This window comes from Phasianus colchicus, chromosome 6, assembly GCF_987193195.1.
Source record: "Phasianus colchicus chromosome 6, bPhaCol1.hap1.1, whole genome shotgun sequence".
NCBI lineage: Eukaryota > Metazoa > Chordata > Aves > Galliformes > Phasianidae > Phasianus > Phasianus colchicus.
Genome location: NC_143441.1, coordinates 25,596,579 through 25,620,947, shown reverse-complemented (window position 1 = coordinate 25,620,947; position 24,369 = coordinate 25,596,579). Strand labels below are relative to the sequence as shown.

The following is a 24,369-nucleotide window of genomic DNA, read 5'->3' as shown; positions in this document are numbered from 1 at the left end:
AACAGCTGTTTCTACATCAGCACTTGTGAGCCAGTATTGAGCACATCTGCTTACTGGCACGAAAGCACAGCCTCTTTTCCCTTAGTCAACAAGTTGTTTAGCATCTGCATCTCCACATCTGATGATTAGGCTGTTACTTAAGATTTGAGTAAATGATATCACGTTGTGGGTCTCCTGATGTACCAGATAAATGTTTTTGCCATGACCAATTTATTTTAAGGAGTATTCTGGAAGAATCACAGAACAAGATTCAAAACAAGGGAGCTGATATGGTTAGTCTACACTACTACAGTTATCAGTATATACTTAGATATAAAAGTCCTTAGTAAGCTTAGGAACCACACTGTTCTGTCTTCTACATATAGCTTCAGTACAACTTAATTTTCTGGACATTAACAAACACATAATTTTGGTTCCAAACTAGTACATCACCTAAACTTCTAATTTAACAATCCTTCTTCAGTGGAGCCCTTCAGTCACGTGAAAGTTAAGAATAGTTAACTTATACCATGCTCTATAGATATTTCCTTTTGAGAAAGGATTTTAGCGTTCTGCAGATACAGAGAAAAGATTAATAGGTATTTTCTACAATTAATGATTATTCCTTAATAAAGACATTCTTGTCTGAAAAATTAAGTGTGACTGAATTCAAAATGAGCAAGTAAAATAGTGAGACTTCTTCTATCACGAAAATAGATATTTCTCTTTCAAAAAGGTCTTTTCTGAAATCTTATCTAAAATTAAGTTTTCTATTCCAGATTTTACTGGCATAGTCCCATACAAGATTAAAATGTAAGGCACTGATACCTCACAAACCTTAAGTACTGGAAACAAGAGGGCTGTGACACTTCAGGCTGTTATTTTGCTATAAGAGATGCATATTTTTAAGTATGAGCCTTATTAATCAGTATCCCAAATTCTGTGCCTAAACAATGTGTCAGGAAGAACAAATCACTAAGCCTTTTAAGCATTTTCTCCAAGGTCAGCCGCTGTCCTTTTTCTTGTATTGTTATTTTTTTAAAGCCTATCAACTGAATTTCTTCCAATGCAGGTAAAAATAAGGACAACAAAAAATAATCCTGATTTTTCTAAATTAAAAAGGAAAAAAGAGCTTACTTATTGATTTTCTTTGGCTTTGAAAATGTTCCTGTTATTTTTAGATAGTACATTTATCTTGCCAAATTTTAAAGAAAGTCGAACTCCTGGACTTTACAGAAATCACTGATGTTCTACAGCTGAAACTTACCTTCTTCACATACATGGAGATAGTATTTTCATAACAACTTACTCAAAACACTTATAAAAGCAAATAGGAATGGAAAAAACAGGCATGTTTCCTTTCCTCATTTCGTCTATGAAAAAAAATAAGGTCAGCATCAGAGAATCATAGAATGGTTTGAGCTGGAACAGACCCTCAAAGATCATTAGTTCAACCTTCTGCTATGGGCAGGGAGACCTTCCACTAGATCAGGTTGCAAGAATAAAAACCATTAACTTAAAATTATTTTTATAATTGAAATTATCAATTTAAAATATTTTCAGAAATAAATAAAGATAACATGAGATTTTAATCAGTTTGATACATGAGTAGTTTTATTCAATTGAACTTAATTTTCTTCCTTATATGACTGGATAGAATTCACATTTTTAATTTAAAAAAAAAAAACAAAACAAAACACTCGCAATTTTAAAATATATTTTAAGCTTAAAACCAATTTAAATAAATATGTCTGGGTATTAAATGCCTTCTTAGTTATTATAAAATTGTATCAGTTATAAAACACATCAGTTAGAGAAATTTAACTTTTCTAAATTAATAAGTGGTACAAAAACCTTCTGATTAAAATTACTTTAGTCACCTTCTCAATGATATAACATAATCTACTCAGTGTTACATTACAGAGCTTTGCACCAAATACTCACAAGTACTTTGCAGCAGCTGTTGAGAAAAAGGGGAGTTTGGCAGGTGCACAAAGGACAGCTGTAACTTTTGGCACCCAGGAAGGTGTGGGAGTTCTGGATTTTCATTACAGAAAAGTCAGTTGAGGTTTGGTTACTGCTTAGGTGATACATTCTGCTTTTTACCTCCCACATTTTGACAAGGATGGAATAGACATTATAGTTCAGAAGAGAGCAGTGATAAAAGTATTTTGTTCTACTTTCAGAAATCTTTGACAGCAGTCAATTACCTCCCTCTGTTCCCTCCAAAGAAGTTCCAGCTTATCCACCAGTTCTCTTTGAAATTACTTTCATGATCACAGTGAATCAGTTAACCCTCTCTACTCAAAGCCTTTCTGCAATAGTTTCAGGGCTAACACACATTAAACAGAATAGGACACAATGCATTTCAGGTTGTTTCCTCCTCCTGACTTGCTAAGGGTGTATTTTTGACAAAATTAGTCTCTCTTCTTTGTCCAAAGGCAAAGACAGGCAGCTCGTGAGGTTACTCCTAGAATTCCCATCTACCTTAGACTCCTATAACATATCTTCTGGGGGATCTGCCTTTAATAAATTCCTTTGCATATATAAAAGAAACTTACAAAAGAAACACAAGATGGAAAACTAACTTGTGAGGAACGTCTCCTTGAGACAAACTGCTTCTTCTTTGCATAAACACCTACTTACATTAATTACATGTAGAGCACTCTACTTCTTTAAAAAAAGAAAGAAATAACTTGCACAATTCTGCATTCAGTTTGCATGAGTCAACTGAGCCTGAAAGTTAAAAAGTAGTGGGTCATCAAGACAGGCTTTTGGTTGAGTATGGTTCTTCTCTGCTCCTACTTAATGATGAGGAAAGTTAAATGTCAAGAAACTGGCACAGCACAAAGTAACCTATTGGCCCATGATAGCCCTACAGGACTCTGTGGCTATAGAAGTCATTACCCTTGTACAGGAAAGAAGCACCATCACTTGCATTTATTTAAAGCATTTCTACAGTTGCCTTCCAAAATAAGCCAATCTTAAGCCTTTTCATGACAAACTAGCTCAAAATTAACATCTGGTTTTAAAGTTATAAGCTTCAAGAAGCTGCAGCTATGTTCAGCAGGGCCTCCCTGAGAAAGAGCTAGTGAAACTAGAAAGAGATTCTACATTTTAAAAGAGTAAAAATGATTAATCTGTGCTTTTCCAATACCGTTTATTCTGATTTATTTATTTTCTTCATGTAACCGTAAGTCAGAAACTTGAAAAGTTCTTATCTCCTTGAAGGAGTTACATTAGATTTGTGTTTAGGAAAAGGTAGGGATAGGGAATAGCAGAGCCTTACTGTCTTTGTAAAGTAGCCATATGAGCTGCTAATATTTCTATCTATTATTACATACACTGTTTTATGTTGATTATCACAATCATATATTTCTCCCCACCCAGAACCCATGGGATTTCTCTGCAGGTGTAAAGTCCATTCACATGTAACAGCTTGAAGCACTTGGATCTTTGCTCATGGAATTGCTTATTTGAATTCAGTCAATATTGCAAAAGTAAATATACTATTTGAAATTTTGCCACATAAATTCTTTTTCTTGCAAATCAAACTTATGCACTAGTTATAATTTAGTTTGCTAGCGGCATTCTTTCCTAAGAGAATGAATTGAGTTAGCATAGTGACTCTTACTGCTGGTATTTATATTGCTCAAGACAAACATAGAAGTATTATAGAGTTTTATTTTATTAACGGTGTTACTTCAAATAAAACAAACAATCCAAAGGATTTCAAGTCATGCAGGCTCATTATTATATTGTGCATAGAGAGTGTTTAGCACATGGAAGCTTGGAATGAGCAGCTGTCTTTCAGAGAAGATGTGACAGTACAATCAATCAGACAGATATGGTCAACCATGTATTATCAATTTATGAACTCTCAGGTGGAGTCCATCTCTTTGCATTGGCTGTAACGTTATCAGTCAAGTTCAGTACCTAAAAAATTCTGTGATTAAATTCCCCTGAGCTCACTGATGCTGAAAAGGATTTTAATCAAGTCACTTGTGATCCAGGGCTGAGGCACCATTTGTATGGGAGAAACCTTTCTCATGGAAAACTTTTTAAATATTTTTATAACCAAAACAATTTAATGTTCCAGTGTGGGTTATGGCCTCAGTGCCCAAGGTACTTTATAAACATTGCCTAAAAGAATTTAATTTATGATGTTGCCTCCTTCTTTTTCCGATAGAAAGGAGCATTAAAAAAGTTCTTCATCACTCTCTCCAAGTTGGTACTACATACAGGAAAGCCAAAAACAAATGCAAAAGTACTCTTCATTTTGAACAAAATGCATCTCTTGTCAGCACAATCAAAGCAGAATCAAAGGATTCAGGCATTTTATAAATGACTGGTGGCTTCTGGGTGTATACTGGAAATTAAAGCTAAGGAGAAATAAACCTTCTTGTTGCCATCAGCAGAATTTGATCTGACTAGGTGGGATTTTCTGTTTATGTTGGCAAACAGAAGCATTACGTATTTTGACTGTTTATTCCGGTAACCTTATCTAGCCTGCAGAACTGTAACATTGCTCATTTGATTAGCTCCATGCAAAAAGATCTTGTGAGGTGGAAAGATCTCCTACTCTTTCTATATTTGGCAAGATCAATTCCATAAAAATGTCCATTTTACCACGCCTCTGATACCCCACTGCAGCTGCTTCCTCTCCTCATCCCACAGCGAGATATTAAAAAGCCTGAATGGAACCTTCTCCAAGTTTATCTGGATGCACAAAAAAGCCAAGAATGCGCTTGTCAAGGTTACAGATATCTAGGGAGTGAAGATATTTTTTAGTCTAACTGGCTCTTCAAAATATAATAGAGGCCTGCCAGCTGAAAATTATTAACTGCTGACTGAGCAGGGATTGTGAGTACACTCCATAGGACATGGAGCAGGAATTATATGTACCTATACTTCTGGAATCCTTACAATACCATAATAGAGCCATCCTACTACCAGATGTGCTCATAATGCTCTAAAAGTGCATTCTTAGTATCTAAGCATTTGAGGTACTTATTTCATTTCTTTCTTCTGTCTTGTAACTCAGGTTTCCTTTTTAGGGAGTGATAGGATTAATTCCTTCTCCTGATCCATATGCTGTGTGGGTTTTTTCATTATTATTTTTGTGAGATAGCCTTCCAGGGTCATTTATGTTTGAATTGATTTTGTAAAGTTTTTCAAAAGTCAAATGTAGACTTACTTTGATGACTGTAGAAAATTTTAATACCCTTATATAGCACTTAATATGGTCAAACATATGTTTTTTCTACAGCTTGATTAAATGCCAGAAAGGTAATTATGAAGTGTTAGTTTGTCAATGCCTCTTTTAAGCTGCAATGTATGGTTGAAATTACAACCACGGTCAAGAGGAAGATAAAGCTTTCTTGAGATAATAGACTCTATGATTTGTCTCACATCTTGGGAAATAACTGAAAGTTGTAACCCAACAATACTTTTCTCAGATCATTTTTTGTTCTTCTTCCCTCTGAATAATATAATGTCATGAAAGAAGGAAGGAAAAGAAAAAAATGAGAGAAAGAGAAGAAAACAAGAAAGAGAGAGAAAAAGTGAGAAAGAGAGAAGAAAGAAAGCAAAAAAGAGAAAGAAGGGGAGGAAGGAAGAGGAGGAAAGAAGGGAAAGGAGAGAAAACAATATAGAAGAAGAAAGAAAGAATTCTGAAAACAAATATGCTAAATAATTAAGTCTGAAATCTTGTTTCTGAGGGGACACATTAGTTCATATGATATCAACTGCTGTTTTTTGTCATCAGCTGAAGCAAATTCCAATTTTCTTTGTGCAAATTCAGTGTTTCAGGAGCTTGCATTGTATATAGTTATAGAGTCTGTGATGAAACAGATGTTATAAGTACTTGCATGTTCAAAGATTTCAAACAAAGGAATTACTGCCAACCAGGTACCATTTTTTTTACACTTCCGCCTTTGTGGTAATACAGGATATGGAAACTACTTCAGAAATGACATTTCTGTAAAAAGGCTGCATCACTGGAGAGAGTGATCTGGGGAATCCCACCACTATGTTCTTATTTAGTAATAATGATTTTTAGAGAAAAGCATGTTTTCTTGTATATGTTTAAAATAAGCATCAAATCTGACCTCCTCAGCTGGAACAGCTAGTAAAAAAAAAGGAATAACAGCAGCATGTAAACAAGCAGGTGCAATTAACCCATTCATGAATAATCATTCACTCCGCTAACAATGAAAAGACAGGTCCTGAATATGAGTTCAGTTTATTCACTGCAAAAGAAAGAACAATTAGTCTCACAGCAGATTCGTGCCAGAGTTTTTTCTGAACATTTTTTAAATCACTGAAGTACTACTGTATAACAAGTATGTAAGAAGAAGATTCAAGCCTTTTGATTTACTGCTTTCAGCTTCTGAAGACTGCCATACACCGTGGAAACCCATGCCCAGTTCCTTGACTATTTTTGCATCAAAGCAAAATATCTGATTTCAAAAAAAGACACTTCTAACTGATAACATTAGAAATGACACCATTACCTGGCTCAGTGTGATCCAGAATCCAAAAACTATGCCTAGATTTTCCTTTCAATTTTCCTTTTGTTTTGGATTGACAATATAGATTTTATGCTATGCCTTTTTTTCCTCTCATACTAACTTATTTTGTCAAGATATTGAACTCGATTCTATGAAGATGAATATTTTTTATTTTCTAAGTAAGAGTGGCTTTAAAAAGGAAGACAGGAAGGAAAGCAAGGAAACAGGAAGGAAGGAAGGAAGGGAGGTGTCTGTAGCAGCTCAGTTATCACTCTGACAATCTGGGGAAGCACAGAAGAATTAGATTAGATAATTAGGTAGGCTAATTATAATTCTATAGAAATTATCACAGTTACGAGGATAATGAACAGAACTGACATTATGTGACAACCAGAAAACAAATATACCCATAATTTAAATGATTTCTCAGCACTAGTCTTGCATAGGATGCCTTTTCTCCTCCAGAGACACTATTCAATATTTATCCTTTCAGTATCTTAAACCCTTTTAATTCCTACTTCCTAATCAATTCAATTTTTAAAGGAAAGAATAAAAAATTTTATCAGGGACAATAGTTAAATTCTAGTCAAATTAACTACTGTTGAAAATGGGAATATGTTTTCCAAAGTCAGCAGATTATTTCCCATAAAGTTGCACAGCAAATAGTTTAAAAATTTTGCTGTTGGTGCTCAGTTTTACACAATCTTTAACTTGTCACTGAGGCAAGAATTCATTCCTCCTCTTAGCTGTCAAAATGAGGTGTGGAAGATCATCTAATTTTGTAGGCTTACATGAGTATGAATGAAAAGGGCAGAAAGCTATCAGTTGTTTGATACAAAAATTCTTAATAAACCGACATATTTCAATAAAGGAAAATGACCCAGTGGAACCCAGTATCGTCTTCAGGTCAAGCAAAAAAGCATTGGTTTCTGCTTGCCAAGCTGGAAGAAAAAAAATTTCCCTAGAAACCTTCAATGAAAACGATGTTTCATTCACATGTGTGAGTGAATGAGTGTTCACGTATTCTAACTGAGATGTCTAGTTATAGAAGATGTTAATGAACCTCAAAGCAAGTGATTTGATAATTTGTCATATATAGTGTTCGTAGTAGTATTCTTATCATCAAACTTGGTCAGTGAAAATATGTGCACATACAGTATTTCTCCAAATATTTTTCAAATGTTACTAGTGTAACAATAGAGTGATCTGATGACTCTACACACACATATAGATAATTACTCAGTGTTATTTTAATGCTGTCTCGTGAATACATCATCATCTTACCAACTGTAACTAAAGCAATCTCTCAATCATTCCTGAAGAAAGAATGACTACTTATGGGTGTGCAAAATGCTTTCAACTTCAGTGATAAAACAGTAAATAACATTTCATCAGATTTGATGTTCCTAGGTCCATTATTCTAGGCCTTTAATAAAACACATCTTTAAAACGCATATGTTAGTGTAATTACTATTTGAAAGATAACTTGACCACCCATTTAGTGTGTTGGGATGAGATCCTGGAACACTTCTGTACGTATTTAACATGAATATTTCCATTAGAAATCAATGTGACAACATGCACAATGAAACTTGAGCATGTGCAGAAGTGTTTCCCGGACCAGAGCTTGGTGAGCAGGAAACCAATAACAGTGATAAGAAATTCCATCATCTCCTCCACTTTCACAGCACTGGGTAAGATAAAGTGGCTAAAAAATGCCTGTGTTCCAGTTTTGCTAGTGTTCCCATTCTTGCTGCCATCTGGAAACAGGATGTTCAGAAATTCTGGACAAATAGCAACTGCATACATTTAATAGACTAAAACAAGATGCTCATATTTGTTGCATGCAGGCAAACTGACTGCTTGTGCATGCAGTACTTGGGTCCTGCCACTCTCAGCCAAATCAGTGTGGACAGATTAGAAAAGATATGCACCAGTTTAATCTACGTATTACTTTTGTCTTCATTTCCCACCTCTGCATCCAAGATGAATCCAATCTGTAGGTGGCACATGTAAAAATAAAGATTACTTGTGTATCTCTTTGATACAATCATTAAATCTGATATATTTATATATTTGTAAATAACTTAAGAGCTCTGCTTTGAAGAGGTACTAACCACTAAATATAGCAAATAATGAGCAAGCATTTGAAGTTCATTGTTTTGCATCAGTACCTGTCTTTCAGTGAGGTCAAGGTTTACTGCTATCTCGTATCGCCTCAGCCTGGTCAAATAGTTATGATGAGCAAATTCTGCTTCCAACTCTCTGATTTGCTCCTTGGTGAAAGCTGTCCTTTCCTTCCTGGGTTTACTGTTGACCTCTGACTTGTAGTTTCCTTCTTGGGAATCTGGAAAAAAAAAAAAAAAAAAAGACAAATTGAAGTGTTGGAATTGTACAGCTAGATAGGAAACAACCTCAAATTTAACAACACTGCCTTCTGCATAAGTTAAATTCTTCAAAATTCTTCTTTGAGAAACACACACTTGTCTTTATACCCATAGATCCTTCCCTGTAAATCAGGAAAACAACAGAAACTGTGGCAGATATGAGCTGCTACTTCCATTCATGCATGTCAAACATTAGCTCTAAAACCTTGCAGTGTTTCATTTCCGTAATGGTTCTCTGTAGAATTTCTGCAGAGCTTCAACTCTTCACATTTTTGGCAACTCTCAGTGCATCCAAACATTGCAGGATGTATATCTTTTGATTATTGTTTTAATGAGTAATACTTCAAGAACTGTTCTCTCCTATTATTTCACTTGAGCTCAAGTATTTTAAAGAATACACTTTAAGATTTATGTTTTCAGCGAAAAGAAACAGACAATTCATAAGAAATTCAACAAACATCAGAAAGAAAACAGCAAGCATGTCCCATGTGATAATGGGAACCCTCTCCTACTCAAGCCAATGTGTAGGTAAGAAGGCTATGACATAGCTGGTATCAGCGTAGGAAATTTCTTACTGCTACAGCTGATCACCTAAGGAGTATATACGGTAACAGAGGAGCTTTACTCAAAGTTTGATAACCACCCTCCAGGTTCCTCAGCAGGAGGTACATTCAGTCCTGAGCCAAACTACTGGACTCAGTGATAGCAATTCTATGGCTATCAGTAAGGAATGTTTAAACAAAAAAAAGATCAAACAGTGGGAGGAGAAACAGACAGACAGACAGACAGACAGACAGAAAGAAAGAAAGAAAGAAAGAAAGAAAGAAAGAAAGAAAGAAAGAAAGAAAGAAAGAAAGGAGAGAGAGTGAAGAAAAAAAACAGAGCAGGACCAGACATTTATATGTTTGGGAATGATACAACACGTATAAATCCAAAATTAGCAAGAGAACAGTAGGAGTATCATTAGTCAAATTCTGGCTTCACGAACCATCTTAAAAATGTCACAGATAAATTCACACTTCAGCTGCTTATTTAAATAGAAACCTGCATCAACATCCAAATGAAAAGGCCCATAAGAAATCACTCCCTGGAACTCTGTGTCAAATGAATCATCAACATGCCTGAGATAGTCCAACTGGCCAGCGAGTCTAGTTTCAAAACTACAGGCAACTATCTACATTTTGTAAAGGTACAAAGGTATTTTGTAAAGGTTTTACTTTTTATCAGTTATTCTGTTGTGTAGAAGAGAATTTGATTTTTTTTCAGTCTAGGAAGTTATTGATACTTGACTCAGTGCTAGAGTTATTAATTTATATTTCAAAGCTGATAGCTTCAAATCACTGAACCTCTTAACTTGTGCTGACATGACACAGAACTTTGTTTCAAACATGTGGTGTACTGTTGATGTGTGTATTGGGGGCATATACCAAAGAGGCTGAGTGGGTATGTTCTAGCAGCAGCTGGGCTTCTCTAGGAAAGACTGCACTATAAGGTACAGCATGGAACCAAGGTCTGTTATCCAGTCTTGGCACAGAAAACTTGACAGATCAAGCCAAGGTCATCATTTCATTTTTCTTTTACACTAGTTAGTTATACTGTCAATGTAATTTGATTCTTCACTTATAACAATATGCACATAGCTTTAATTCCCCAAAATTTCCTCTTCTGCCACCTCATCATGGGCCTATATAGGTCCAAATACCATATAGATGACCTGACCTTAGATACTTATGCTCTTATCTTAGCTTTATACTGAAAAGAGACCTCTGAATTATTTTATTTAGCATTCTGACTTGCTGTTCCTTATACCAACAGTTTCATATGTTTGAAAGTAGGTAGATGTGCATGTTGCTTACCTACAGAATGACATAGGAATATATTTCATGCAAGTCATTGCTAAAATCCTCTTAGCATCCTCAGTAAACCTGTGCCCATGTAAGGCCACAAGCCAAGCAGTATTCCCATGTCAGTAATTGTAACAAAGATTCATGGATTACTATTTTCCATGTTAAAGGATGTCACCTTAAATAAAAGCGATACATCTACAGATGACAATGTCAACATTGAAATTTCATTGTTGCAAATAAAGACAAAAGCCGCAAAAAGCAATAGAACTTGCTGTTAAGTGGCTATTAACTTCTGCTGTGGTTAATAGTTGAAGGTAAGTACTCATTCAAGCATCTCTCAGGAGAATCGTAATCTCTGTAAGTGACTGAAACTCTTTTTCTGCCAGTGAAGGGTTCTGAGAGGAAACCAGAATTAATATTCAGCCAGTAATTTCCTAATAAACCAAGTCATCCTTTGGGCTAATACCCAAAGATCACACTCATAGTTCTGTGTTCTCAATTTATAAATGACATCAAGATCTAAATTTCAGGTTCCTGGGATACTGATGTAAGGAAATGTAACTGCAACAGTAGCATTCATCCTTCATGTTTGCCAGCACAGAGAATTCAGCACTGCTAGCAACAACAGCCCACAAAGACCCTGTGTGAATATAAGCATGCATGGACATCTGATTATTCAGACATTCCAGTCATTGCTGGATGCTACCTTTAAGTAAATGCCAGGTTGAAAATACTTGGCAGCTGCAGTTCTGTCAGCAGTGTGATTTCATCAGTAGACTGAGACAGTGGCAAAGTTTTGGTTACTTTTTTTCTTTTTGATGCATGCCACTGAATGCATTTGCCATGTTTCTTGCTAGGCAGACCCTAGCCTATGTGCTGGAAATTTCTTCTGCAAACAAATCCCTCATTTCTCATTTTGTCACACACACCTGTCTGGGTTGCCACAGCCCACTAGAGTTCTTTATTCTTCATGGGAAAGTCAGGTCAAACAACATATTTGTATTTTGATTAGAGAATATACCTGCTTACCTTTCATGTAACAACAGAGTTTTCATATCTGTATTATTTCTAGTGTGTTGGTCTGCAGTATCTTTAAACCCTGACAGACAAACTCAATGTCAATGCCACTACAGTCACTAACAGCCTTCATAGCTTTGGGTGCCCACAAAATCGTCTTCAGGAAATAGAACTGCAAGTTTAGCTCTTCGAGCTCACTGCTGTCACATTGAGACATCATAAAATACATGGAAGAGCTCAGTCATGAGCTAATATATTCTTTCTGTTGTTCAGCGTTCATATTTGCCCTCTTTGATATCCCTTAAATGCGAAGAATTTTTATAATTCAGCTCACATTTAAAAACCACAAGTGTTGTCAACTACATTGTTGATGATATCTTTACTGAATCACACTTTTGTAAAAATCCATACTTTCTAGAGAAACCTGCAATAGTCAAGATACTCTAAAATAAACATGTTAGATTCAAAGTTGGAGAGGTATGCAGAAACCTGAAACAAAGATCACTTCCTCTTTCTCAGTACTGAGGTCCATGCAACAGGACTGTCACCTTTGAGAATCTCTTTTAGCTAGCTCTGGCTAGTAAGACAATGATATTTTGTTTAATGCATCAGAGATACTAAAAAAATTATCTAAAAAGAGACTTAGGTGGGTGTCAGTTAGGTGAACGCCAGTTTTGAACTCTTGCCATCATTTGATTTTCTTTGCTATAGTGTCACTGTAGTTCATTTTATTTTCCACTGACATCATGCTACAAGGAACACTAATTTTTAGAAATGTTATCACCTTAAGTTGTTGTTCTACCTTTCAGAGCCCTAAATAGAGTTTTTTTGATTGCATCTTTTTAACAGTCTCTTTTGAACCAGGACTGGGAGCTCCCATTTCTTCCTGACATTTGGGTCTCTGCTCGCATCACCTGACTAGTTTCTTTGGTGGAAAATGGGTGGGAGACTTGGAAGAGATTTTTGGCAGAACTAATGTCAGCTTACATCTGTTTTGCAGCTGTTGCAACTAAAGCAAAGAAAAATGTCCCAAAAATCTTAGTTTTCTTCTACTGGCTAAATCTTATGCCAAATGGTAGGTGTAGAGTCTGAGAACAAAGCCTACGGGGATCTAAGTTACAGTCCTAGCCTCTCAAAAGGAACACATAAAATAAATGCAGATGGTAAAAACCACATGATGAAAAATATGTCAATCTATGTTGTCTGTTTTCTTCCTTCTCCCAGATGAATTCTGGCAATCTCTCAGAAGACACAGCTAACATGCAGGTATTAGTAACTTATCAGTCTCTTTTTGCAAACCTTTGTTGTTTGGATGTCACATAATGTAGGCAGTTAAATGCTGCTTCAAGGAGGGCAGGTCATACCACTTTCTCATAATTGTTCTTACTATTTTCCAACATCTCTTTGATGGCTCCTGGTAATTAAAAATGTTTGTTGATAGCTAATGCAGAAAGTACCACCTAAAAAGGCATTAGTTTAAAATGACTGTATAAAAGACAAAAGGATTTCAGAAGCTTAGATTTTTATTAATCTTAATATTAGTTCAAAAATTATTTAAAAAATATATAAATTACAAATTGTGCTAGTCTCCATCCTCCAAAGTTAATCTTACTGTACTCTTAAGAAATGCTTGGTGTTAATTCCAACATCTGTATTGTCAGAGTTCCTGTTTCCTTTGTTGAACATCACTGAGAGATAAAGCATAGCAAGCAAGCACAGCAGTGGAATAGATCCACATAGAGTGTGCAATAGATCATTTTGGCAATTTTGCTTTTGATACATGCTTAGAAAAAATAAAAGAATAAAATAAAATAAAAAATTAAAAAACAGGCCTGCTCACAGAATAGGAAAAAAAAAAAATACCAATCAATAATACATCTGTGATACAGAGATCTGCTTCTGAGTATTCTCAAAATCAGATATAAAATGTGTCTGCTATTCTTTCTTATAATAGTTCAAAAACCTTCTGTCCTTAAAAAGAAATTAACTTTATGTCAATACCTGCAATGTAGGATCTCAGATAAGAATTTTCAGAAAAAGAGTAGTGACAACAAACATTAATAATCTGTGACTCAGGCCATCAGAACTTCACCTCTAGAATTGTCATTCAATGACCAGTTTCTCAATTTTTTCTCACATTTTCCAACATTTTTCACAGAATGTCTCTATTATGAATAACCTATTTCTAAATTTATGTCACTATAAAGATGGATAAATTAAATGTTCTTAATTGCATACCTTCCTAAAAATGATATTCAAGCATTTGCCACAAACAAATACTAGGTGATATTTTAATTTAAAATGAAATAATCTATACAAACAAATCAATGTGAAAAAACTTCTCACTTCTGAGTAGATCAATACTCCTAAAAGCATTTATTTGAAACTTAAGTCCTCTACATTCATTTAAATCACTAACGTAAACAAACGTTTTTGAGATCTTAAACATCAACAAGATACAACAATGGCATGTGACTCAATGCCAAAGCCTTTTTTCATAACCTTCAAGATATCTGCAGTATGAACTCAGGAAAAACTGCTTTAGTGTCTGAGCAATAATCTAGAAAAATATCACTTATCTGAGATACACTAATAAAGAAGCAATTTTGTACTGCTACATTTGCAAAGGGATGTTAATAAACAGGAAATATATATATATGTTTTTAATGGTATAAAGTACATGCTGGTATATAGCTGAATTGCCTGACCTGATTGTTTCTGATACTTTATAGTTAACTGTATTTTCTGGCAAAATGAAATAGTTCACACAGATACAAGTTGGCATAAAGTCCTCCATATGGTTCCTATTCTTTTGCCCGCAGCTACATGTGAGAACAAGATTTACCCAGAAATGGTCAATTTCAAACATTTTTTTTATATTTCATAGAAAATGCTAAGCAGTTTTTCCATTATATTTATTTTTCTAAATTTTCAACTCAAAGTTCCTTAGACTTCATATCTAAAGTCACTCAGCATTTAAAACTTTGCTCATTGCTTTCCAGCATCCCTTGAAAATTTTCTTCAGTTAAAAATGCAATTCCAAATCACTAAACATTGTCAGTTGGTCAATCTGTGGCTACAATTCACTAAATGTGTTTAAAGAATCGCCTCTGAAAATTGGAACAGCATCTTCAATTCCATAATTCGCAATACTGCCTGTACAAATGGCCCAGTAGCACAAGTCTGATGTCAAAATGACATGAAATCTTTTCATTCTAATGAAAGCACATTTTTGTTTGTTTATTGAGTTAATTCATTCTAACCCAATATGTAACAACAATTTTTATTGTATTTTTATTTATACAATTTTTATTGTATAAAAATTCTTAGGAAAACAGAGTTTTTCCTGTAAATGAAATACATGAAATATATGAAATATCTAAAGCACTACAAAGTGGATGGAGGTGCTTGCTTAAGGCAAAAGAATATATATCACAGAGAACTTATTCAGATAATCACCTCTCAGCAGATCTTATCTCCCAAAAACACTGAGTTATAGTTTTCATTTTAGCTTTACAAAGCAGGGAAAGCTCCATGCCCTTAAAAATGCTGGAGGAGCTAACAATATTCTGGGATTCATGTTTAACAAAGAAACATCTGTGATTTCTGTCTGGAAAAAACAAAACAAAACAAAAACCATTAAAATACTTAAACAATAAAGAATATAGCAATATAATAATATAATAATATGTGATATATAATATAATATATAATATATAGTATATAATACAATATATAATACATAATAATATAATATAATCAGATAATAATATAATACAACTGGTGAGCTTTTTGCAGGGTTGCTTTCTTACAAGTATGTGTATAACATATCTCTTTGTTAAAATATAGTTTGAGTTGCCCCATAGTGTATGAATTTCATTGTGAGAAAAAAAAAAAAAATTTAGCTTGAAGACACTGACAGCAGCAATAGCGTAGGTAAGGCTAGTGAATGGAAAAATATGTTGCAGTGACCAGCCATTAAGACATATACATGGAAATTATACCAGTATATGTCCTGCATGTACTGTTTGGAATTGAAATCTCATGAAATAGTTATATTGTATTTATTCTCTACAAAGATAGGCAGACACTCTTACTATTAAAAATCCAAAGTACATTTGGAAAGGAAACATATATTGAGCAATGCATTTTAGAACTCTGGTTTCTAAATTAATTTCTTTATATAAATGGTCATTAGTTTTACATGTTTTCAAATTTACCTTGATAGTCTTTTGCATTTAAAGCAGGAAATTCCACTACAAGACTAGTATGTCTGCTTCCCAAATGGCAATTGGCTCTTGCTATTGATTCTGTTGCTTAGAAATTTGGACATTCAAGATAATATTCTTGACATCTGTGATTAACACCTTCACTGAGATGGTGTAAACTTAGTTATTCCTTATAAAGATTTTAGTTATTCACTTTTCAGATACCACTACAATAAATCTTCACTATGAATTTCCAAGTGTCATCCAATTAAAAATCATTGTTGTGTTTTATCCATAGGCAAAGAGACTTTTCTACATGTAGTGACTACAGTCACCTTATCCAAACTTTGCTGAAATCAAGATGCAATTTCCAGACTTCACTGAGCATAAAGTCTGATGCTCTTTCCTCCTTAAATATATAGAAGTTATATAGAAATAATATCATTACCTCCACTTCTCACAAATTAGATATCTATAGTAATACTGGTAGTCTTGTAATAGACGACACTGTGATGCAACATGTACCTTCACTGGAACAAATGATACAGAAGTGAGTGTGTCATCTAGAATAACTTGTAAGTATAGGACAAATTCCTCCCCAGGTTACATTGGGATAAAGGCTGATGCAAGATAAGAATTTCAGTGGAACTGGTTCTCTATCTCCATGTCAGAGCTGATTTTGATCCCATTGTATGTCCCAGCTTGCTTTGTGTATGATCATGAGAAGTCTTAAGTTGATTATATAAAGTTATTTTCTTAGGCTCCTATGTATAGATTTTCTCAAAATACATATGCAAAACTTAAAGTCAAAATTGTATAAGTTTGCTTTTTTGAAAATTTTATTTTGAATGTATGAGTTTCTGAATAGCAACAAAAATAAAAAATCTTTCACATAAGCCAAAGAATCCAGGCTTTTAGTTTCCTACAGTTAGTAATAAAAGTAGAAAAACGTACAGAATTTTAATACAGTTGGAGTTCCTTTAAGGCTCTGTATTGCTTCACCCACCCATTCCAAAGTAGATCTTCAGGATACAGTTACACAAAGGAAAATATTTTGGGCAATATTGGTGGTAGGCAGACAGTTATACTAGATCATCTTAGAGGCCTTTTCCAACCTTAATGATTCTATGATTCTATGAAACTATAAATGGATAACAACAATTCTACTTTAATTCTTTCCAAGAGTTATTTTACTGCTATATGAAAAAGGAAGCCATTTCACAGTAGTATTTTTCAGTGCAGTCCTTCCATGTGTGTGACACTCGCTGTATTTTTTTTTTTCCATTCATCATGGAACAGATTTCTCAAGGACTCCTTAATGATGTAATGAAAAATTTATATATGTTGAGCATGTGACAGAAAGAAAGTGTCTGGAGCAAATCTAATATCCAATATTTCTACTTAATCCTATGTTAGCATATTTTTTTTCCTTTTCTTCTGCCTCAAGTGTTTTTTTCCCTTTTAAAACACTGTCCTTCCGGAACACTTAACCAGACACTGCAGTATCTACAACAGTTCACAGAACTGCAAGATCACAAATCACTATCCATCTCAATCTGGGTAAACATCCTAGTCCTCACGAGGAATTGCATGCAGCCATTCTCTGAGTTACTTGATGTTGCTGGTGGACAAGGCTCAGTTTATGTAGCATAAGAGCATCCAGTATGAGGCACAAATGTAACCCCTGTCTGGTTATTTAAGAAACATCAGAGATTTCTGTGTAAATGCATATGCCCACATATGTTTTAGTGACACATTTTGTAAATCCCTAAGAAAGCATTAAAATGAAGTCAACAGTCCCAGCTGTGCCTATAACATACCTTAGTAGATATCCAGACATTTTTAAGGAGAGAAAAACACATACACTCTTATACCAACTAAGGATACTGTTATGGGTGTATTCTACTATTTCATAGCTTACTTTACAACATTGTTCTGAAGTATAACACTAACTATAAAAATGGAAAAACAGTGGAAAGTACTTTCCCACATGCAATTAAATGGAATTACCTGTCTTTCAGGGGAAACTAAAATAATAAGGGTTAAAAAATAAAAATAAAAAAAATAATAATTAAATTATACTACTGATTTTCAGGCCAACCATGACATTTTTCATTTCTCACAATATTACTATCCATTAGTGTTAGGCAGAAAACCTTCCAATGACTATTTTTAAAGTCCTGACTATCAGTAGTTTTTGTCTTACAAGTTTTCGGGGAGGGGAGGGGAGGGGAGGGGAGGGGAGGGGAGGGGAGGGGAGGGGAGGGGAGGGGAGGGGAGGGGAGGGGAGGGGAGGGGAGGGGAGGGGAGGGGAGGGGAGGGGAGGGGAGGGGAGGGGAGGGGAGGGGAGGGGAGAGGAGAGGAGAGGAGAGGAGAGGAGAGGAGAGGAGAGGAGAGGAGAGGAGAGGAGAGGAGAGGAGAGGAGAGGAGAGGAGAGGAGAGGAGAGGAGAGGAGAGGAGAGGAGAGGAGAGGAGAGGAGAGGAGAGGAGAGGAGAGGAGAGGAGAGGAGAGGAGAGGAGAGGAGAGGAGAGGAGAGGAGAGGAGAGGAGAGGAGAGGAGAGGAGAGGAGAGGAGAGGAGAGGAGAGGAGAGGAGAGGAGAGGAGAGGAGAGGAGAGGAGAGGAGAGGAGAGGAGAGGAGAGGAGAGGAGAGGAGAGGAGAGGAGAGGAGAGGAGAGGAGAGGAGAGGAGAGGAGAGGAGATTATTGTGGTCTAATTATTAGACCACAAGTTCACAGTGTGTTAATCAAACCAAAAGGTCAATTTGTCCCCAGCTTCAATTCCAACTCCTTTTCAATAATGGAAAGTCTTTCTGTGATCATCATACTAACACAAAAGTAGAAACTATTATTTTCCAAAATAAGAGAGGCCATTTGGCACACAAATGTTAAATAGTATGTCCTGACTCTTTCATCATTCATCTCATACAACTTACTGCATCTAAGCTGGAGAGGAAAGGCTCTTTTGGTAATGTGCTAGTGAAATAGTCTGACAGTGCATGTCAAAGCATAGTAAATCCTATATAAGTTTTACAATCCTAGACAGTGTTTGTTTTACTCTTTTAAACAAAGTTCATTTTAAATACCTATCTCTACTGGGGTAAGTTAAGAAACATTCATTATAATTGAAGATACTGGCTGAGTAAGTATAACTTCTTCCTCAGTCCTTTAACTTGTAAAACGAAATACAAAGGTTATTTAATTCTTCAGTAAAACAAGCTACATCAGTCCCCACATTCTGGGATTTTGACATTCGAGCATATATCCCAGTTAGCAGCAACTAGAAGTCTGGGCTTTATGCAACAGCATGTGTCGTATTTGCCACTGCTAATGGGGTGAGGATGGAAAGGTAAAAAAACCCTCCTCTGAACCTCAAAAAAAAGCCTCCTAAATTCTGTTTTGGCAGCTTGGAAAAAAGAGTATGAAGCAGCTCTGAAATGGCACAAATTCAAAGGATATATTAAGAAGTGGAATAAAGGCCTGCAGCTTTCCAACAAAATGAGTTATAGCAGTTCAACATGAGTTCTGGGGTGTTATTCTACTCAACATAAAACTTCATTCCATCTAATTTTAAACTACTCAGTCACTGAGTTTCCGCTCAATTAAATAAGATAATTGGTCATTATATTATTTTTATCTAAAGTATCTTACTTTAAAATTGCATAGCTTAGTGCTAAGAAAGGAGATTTTCCAGACTCTTTTATCCATTGATAGCCTCCAGAATATGGGCCTCTCACATTCCTGCACAGGATTTTGAGACAAAGGCGAAGCCTTTGACTGAGGGACAGCACAGCCATCCTTGTGATCAGATTAGAATTTCTATTGATCTAAAACAAAAACTGAACTTGCAGTCTCAATTGTCCATAGTGTGACACAGTGTCATGAAGAGGTTGGAAAGTTAAGTGATGAATAACCTCATTCCCTCTGCTACCTGCTATTCTGGTGGAAGCTACTCAGTAACAAAGCACTTTTAGGACATGTCTGCTTGCTGCCTGACTGCTTACGACATCCAACTAGGGTGCCTTGCATCTCCTTTCCTTTCTGTGGTCCCTAGTGACTCCACTAAGTAGAATAAATGTCACTAGAGGCTTGCATTTAATTTAGATGCCAGACTGAGCATGCTCTGCTACAGCACAGTCCTATAAAAATGGTACTTGCTGAGTAACTGCACTGTTGGTTTTTTGTTTTTTTTTTTTACACTGTTGCAATGTTTTCCAGGGAATTTACAGGCCTTTGGGGCACTGAGACATAGAGCAACAGTTTCTTCTGCAGATGTAAACATGGATCTGAGTAAATAATTTATGGTGGTGTCACAGCACTTGGCAGATGTTCCTGGTCATAAACAAGCTTTCTCCAACTTTCTAAACAAAAACAAAAACTGGATATTGACTTGTGCCATCATCCAAAATGCTAGCTTTCTTTAAAAAAATTGGAATCAATTCACAAATCTGAGGCAGAATTCAAAAGGAAAGACTTTAAAATGTTGGTCTATTAGGATTATGACTATGTTACGCTCATATAAAAGATAAAAAAGCATAACATTTTGATGTATGTGATGTTTTTATGCAGTACTGCCTTGTTTCCATTAAAGAGCAAAGAGACAGCTACTGTTTAATTGAAGAAACTGATGGAAAATCCTCATTGCTGTATAAACAGTGGTTTAGGCATAAAAAGTGTTTATGCATCTGTGCATTTAGCTGAACACTAAGCTTTATCTAAACACAATTTAGTGCCTTCCTATTCCCATATATTTTCACTTTCTTTTTAAAAGCAGGAAATCTGTATCTTCTCATGCCTTAAAATGCAGAACGGAAATAAAAAAAAAAAAAAATAGAGGGGTGGAGGAAGCTTATCATTTGTTTTACCTAACTCACCAGAGTATCTCAGTATATCACTTTTGTTGTGATTTCCCTTTAAAGTTTATCTCCAACTTATTTTTTTACCTTATTTCCAAAGCAGACTTTGGTCTACCATCATCATAAAAGACCTCACTGTTTACCTCATCTAACTATTCTATTTTGGGATTTAAATCTTTTGCTCATTTGGTGTTCTGGCACTCAGCTGCTTATCCAGACCCAAAGCTAAAGAAGAAAATGTCACAGTCAAGAAATTATAACAGGATGTTCTCATTTTAGTTCCCTTAGCTTTTAAGTCATATCAATAAAAATGTATACATAAACCAGTTTTTTTAATGGTTCCTTCTACTTCCGGTTCCACAGATTTCACCTCTTTCAAGTTGATCTAGTCTCTATACAAAATCTCAATACCAGCCCCTTCTCTCTTCATTCACTTTCATGACATAAGCCCTTCAAGCCCTTCAAAGGATAAAACTTGTTTTGCAGTTAACTCTCACACAATTCAGCCTTCCGTTTTGTTGGCAAAATGAGTAGTTACAGCAAAGCTGCAAACATTAAAATAATCACTGGTCTTTCCTTTTTGGATTGCATCAATGGTGATTAGATAAGAAATTCAGATTACCCAGTATCCTTCAACATATTAATGAGCACTAATTCACATGTATAGTAGCATGCAAGGCAAACAGGATTACTTGTGTGGATGGCCTTTTAATCAGATAAGAACTAATTCTGATTTGTTTTCATTTATTTTGCTTTAACTTGATCTGAGATAATTGAAGCCTATTTCTGTCTGTGTACTCCTGCCTAAATTCTTCGTTTGCTCTCAGAAAAGGAACACTATCAGGGCACTAATACTTGACCTTACTAAATTTTCAAAGGTAATAAGTAAATGCATACATTTTTATAATGGTTCCTTCTTTTCCTACTTGGAAAAGGCTAAACTTTAATCGACCACTGAAGAATACCTATCTTGGGCAGGTAGGCTAATTCCCTAAGATGACACTTACATGCTTCAAACAATTTGGAGAGCCTAGGAGCTTTTTCCTTGAAGGAAAACATGAATGCAAAATGGATAATGTCAGAGAAGCTTTCAACACAATTCTTCAGTATTATTGTAGCGATGTTACTTAAAGGGCCCTTCTTATTCTAGAAGACCCTGCATTCTTACAAAGGAAAGCCTATGTTCCCAAGAGCAAATAATGCATCAAATTCACTGCACCTCACTTCTTTGTGACATTGAAAAATAAATGCATTGTTCACTGCATATCAGCAATCACTATCATTGGTATTACACCAAAGCAGGTTTTAAGGCAAGACTGAGCAAAAAAGTCACTGTTGCTATAACCTTCAACTTAGTCTTCTGATTTATTTAACTGTAAACAGCAGTTCTTTTCTTGAACAAGACTTCAATCCCTATTCAAATAAGGTCTGACAGGAACTTGCCAAATTTACATAAATTGCATATTGCTTTTCATATAAACAGCATACTCAAATTTTTGCATTTTAAATAACAGATCTGGACAAAAAGGAGGATAAGGAATCAGACTGTACGTGATCCAGCCAAAGGTATGCAGACAGGGTGATAGGAGAATGTTCAGGTCTCTTCTCACTGAGGTACAACATGACAACATGGCTTGTTTCTCTCATTCAAAGTAGTCTTCTTAACTGGAACAATTCTGAAATTCCTTACAGTATGCTTATGCAAAAACAAACAAACAAACAAACAAAAACCTCACGAGTATAATTTGTCTCAAAGGCTGTGGTAATTGAAAGAATGATAAGAAAAAAACAAACTGTGAACTGTCCTCAGACTCATTTTCAGCAAAAGGCTGAGGAAGAAAAGTGCTAGGGTCTAAATAAAGAAGAAAAGGACAAAAACAACATGGAACAATAATATGTAGAGTTCTTAAACTTTATAGGCCTTCATGAGAAGGCGAGCCAACTTCTCATGTGAGCTGTCAAGAGATACTCAGATCCATTGAGCTACACAGCAATTCAGATGCTTCAATATCTGAAAATATGAGTTTTAGTGGGTATAAATCAGCTACATGACAAATTGCAAAGTGGATATGAGCTATTTGATTTATAACTGAATTATTTAATCAGATTAAGACATCCTTACTCATAGACATCTCACCTGAGCACCCAGAATTACATTTACAAAGTATGAATACAAGCCACAATCATCCAAAAACTAGTTTCAGACTGGAAGCAATTTCTGAAATTACAGAATCATCATTGCACAAGCAAGATAACAATTTATCACTAAGAGAGCTGTTAAAAACAGACATTTATTTTTGCGACACTTACATCAGGTTACCCAAAGACAAAATCACTTATTGGTATTTAGATTGCCATCTTCCTAAGCATACTTAGATGTTTTGAAATACCCTTTCCACACATAAGATGTTTAGGGGAGCCATATCCAGTTTTTAAACCTGGTAAAAGAGTACACAAAGTCACTGACTCAAATCCATTTCTGAAAACCTGTTTACACATAATGATCCCATGAAACACTCACACAGGATATGAACAATAAGTTGTTTTGCAACACTCAGCAATGTGTATGTGAAAATAAAGAAGTGGTAGAAAGTGCTACTGCCTTTGTATCCATTTTTTTTTTCCTAAGGAGAATGAATTTCAGTGACCTGAAAGGCTGTTCTGGATTAGCTATTTCTCTACAGCTTGTGCTAATATTGACCATCAAATTTATCTATCCCATTTTCAACTGGTTATTACACAGAGATCCTCCTCTCAGACCCAAAACCTTGTGAATCATTTTGAATACAATATCCTGGGATATCTCTACCCCTCCTTACTCAAAGCATTCAATATTTCTACAAAAGTAGTTTAGGAACCTGAAAGGCAATAATGTTGAGATGCCAAAAATGATGTTCAGCTCCTCATTTACTTTAAATCAATATGAAGAAAAATGTAGAGATGGTAATATTATATCCGGTACAAATCATCACTTGGACAAAGCTTAGCTGACTCTAGACAGGACCAAAGTACTTGTCTGAAATGCTTCCTTCTTTCTAAATGCCTTCCGCTTCACCCCCCCAACTCCTGATGTTAAGACGTGAAGGCAGATGCCCTTGTCACTGACTAGCCTCTGTGTATTCACTTGCCTTGATTCTCACTGTTTCTAACTCTCACTCCAGATGATGAAGATTATGCCCTGTCTTACCCGAAACAAAGCAGGCAACGATGAGCAGAATTTGCTAACTGATGTAGTGCATATGCACTTACTAAGTCACACGTCCTGAAAAAAAGTTTGAGCTGATATATAAACACACAAGGAGTCTGCTTAGCATGAAGATTCACATGACATATTACTTTCCCTCTCTGCTCTGTGCACTGGTTCTCCCTTGAAGGAAAGAGTCCACCTCAAGGTCTCTACAGCTGTTTCCAGCCCTCCACAGAAATAGCTTTAGAAACCCAGCAACTTTTTCCCTCCAAGATGCTACTTTTTTAATACAGTTGTGTTCCACTGAAACAATTACAAAATAGAAGAGTGTAAGACGCTAGCAAATGCGGAGCCAGAACATTTTTTCCTAGCAAGACT

At 35.5% G+C, this 24,369-nt stretch overlaps 1 protein-coding gene across 1 annotated transcript in view; it reads right to left on the bottom strand.

Annotated features, from left to right (window-relative positions):
* The window catches only part of MEOX2 (mesenchyme homeobox 2), a 52,753-nt gene that overhangs the window by 5,193 nt on the left and 23,191 nt on the right, over positions 1-24,369 (bottom strand). Inside the window, exon 2 of the mRNA XM_031590051.2 lies at positions 8,666-8,838. Coding sequence (XP_031445911.1) covers positions 8,666-8,838 — 173 coding nt within the window. The remainder of the gene's footprint in view (positions 1-8,665; positions 8,839-24,369) is intronic.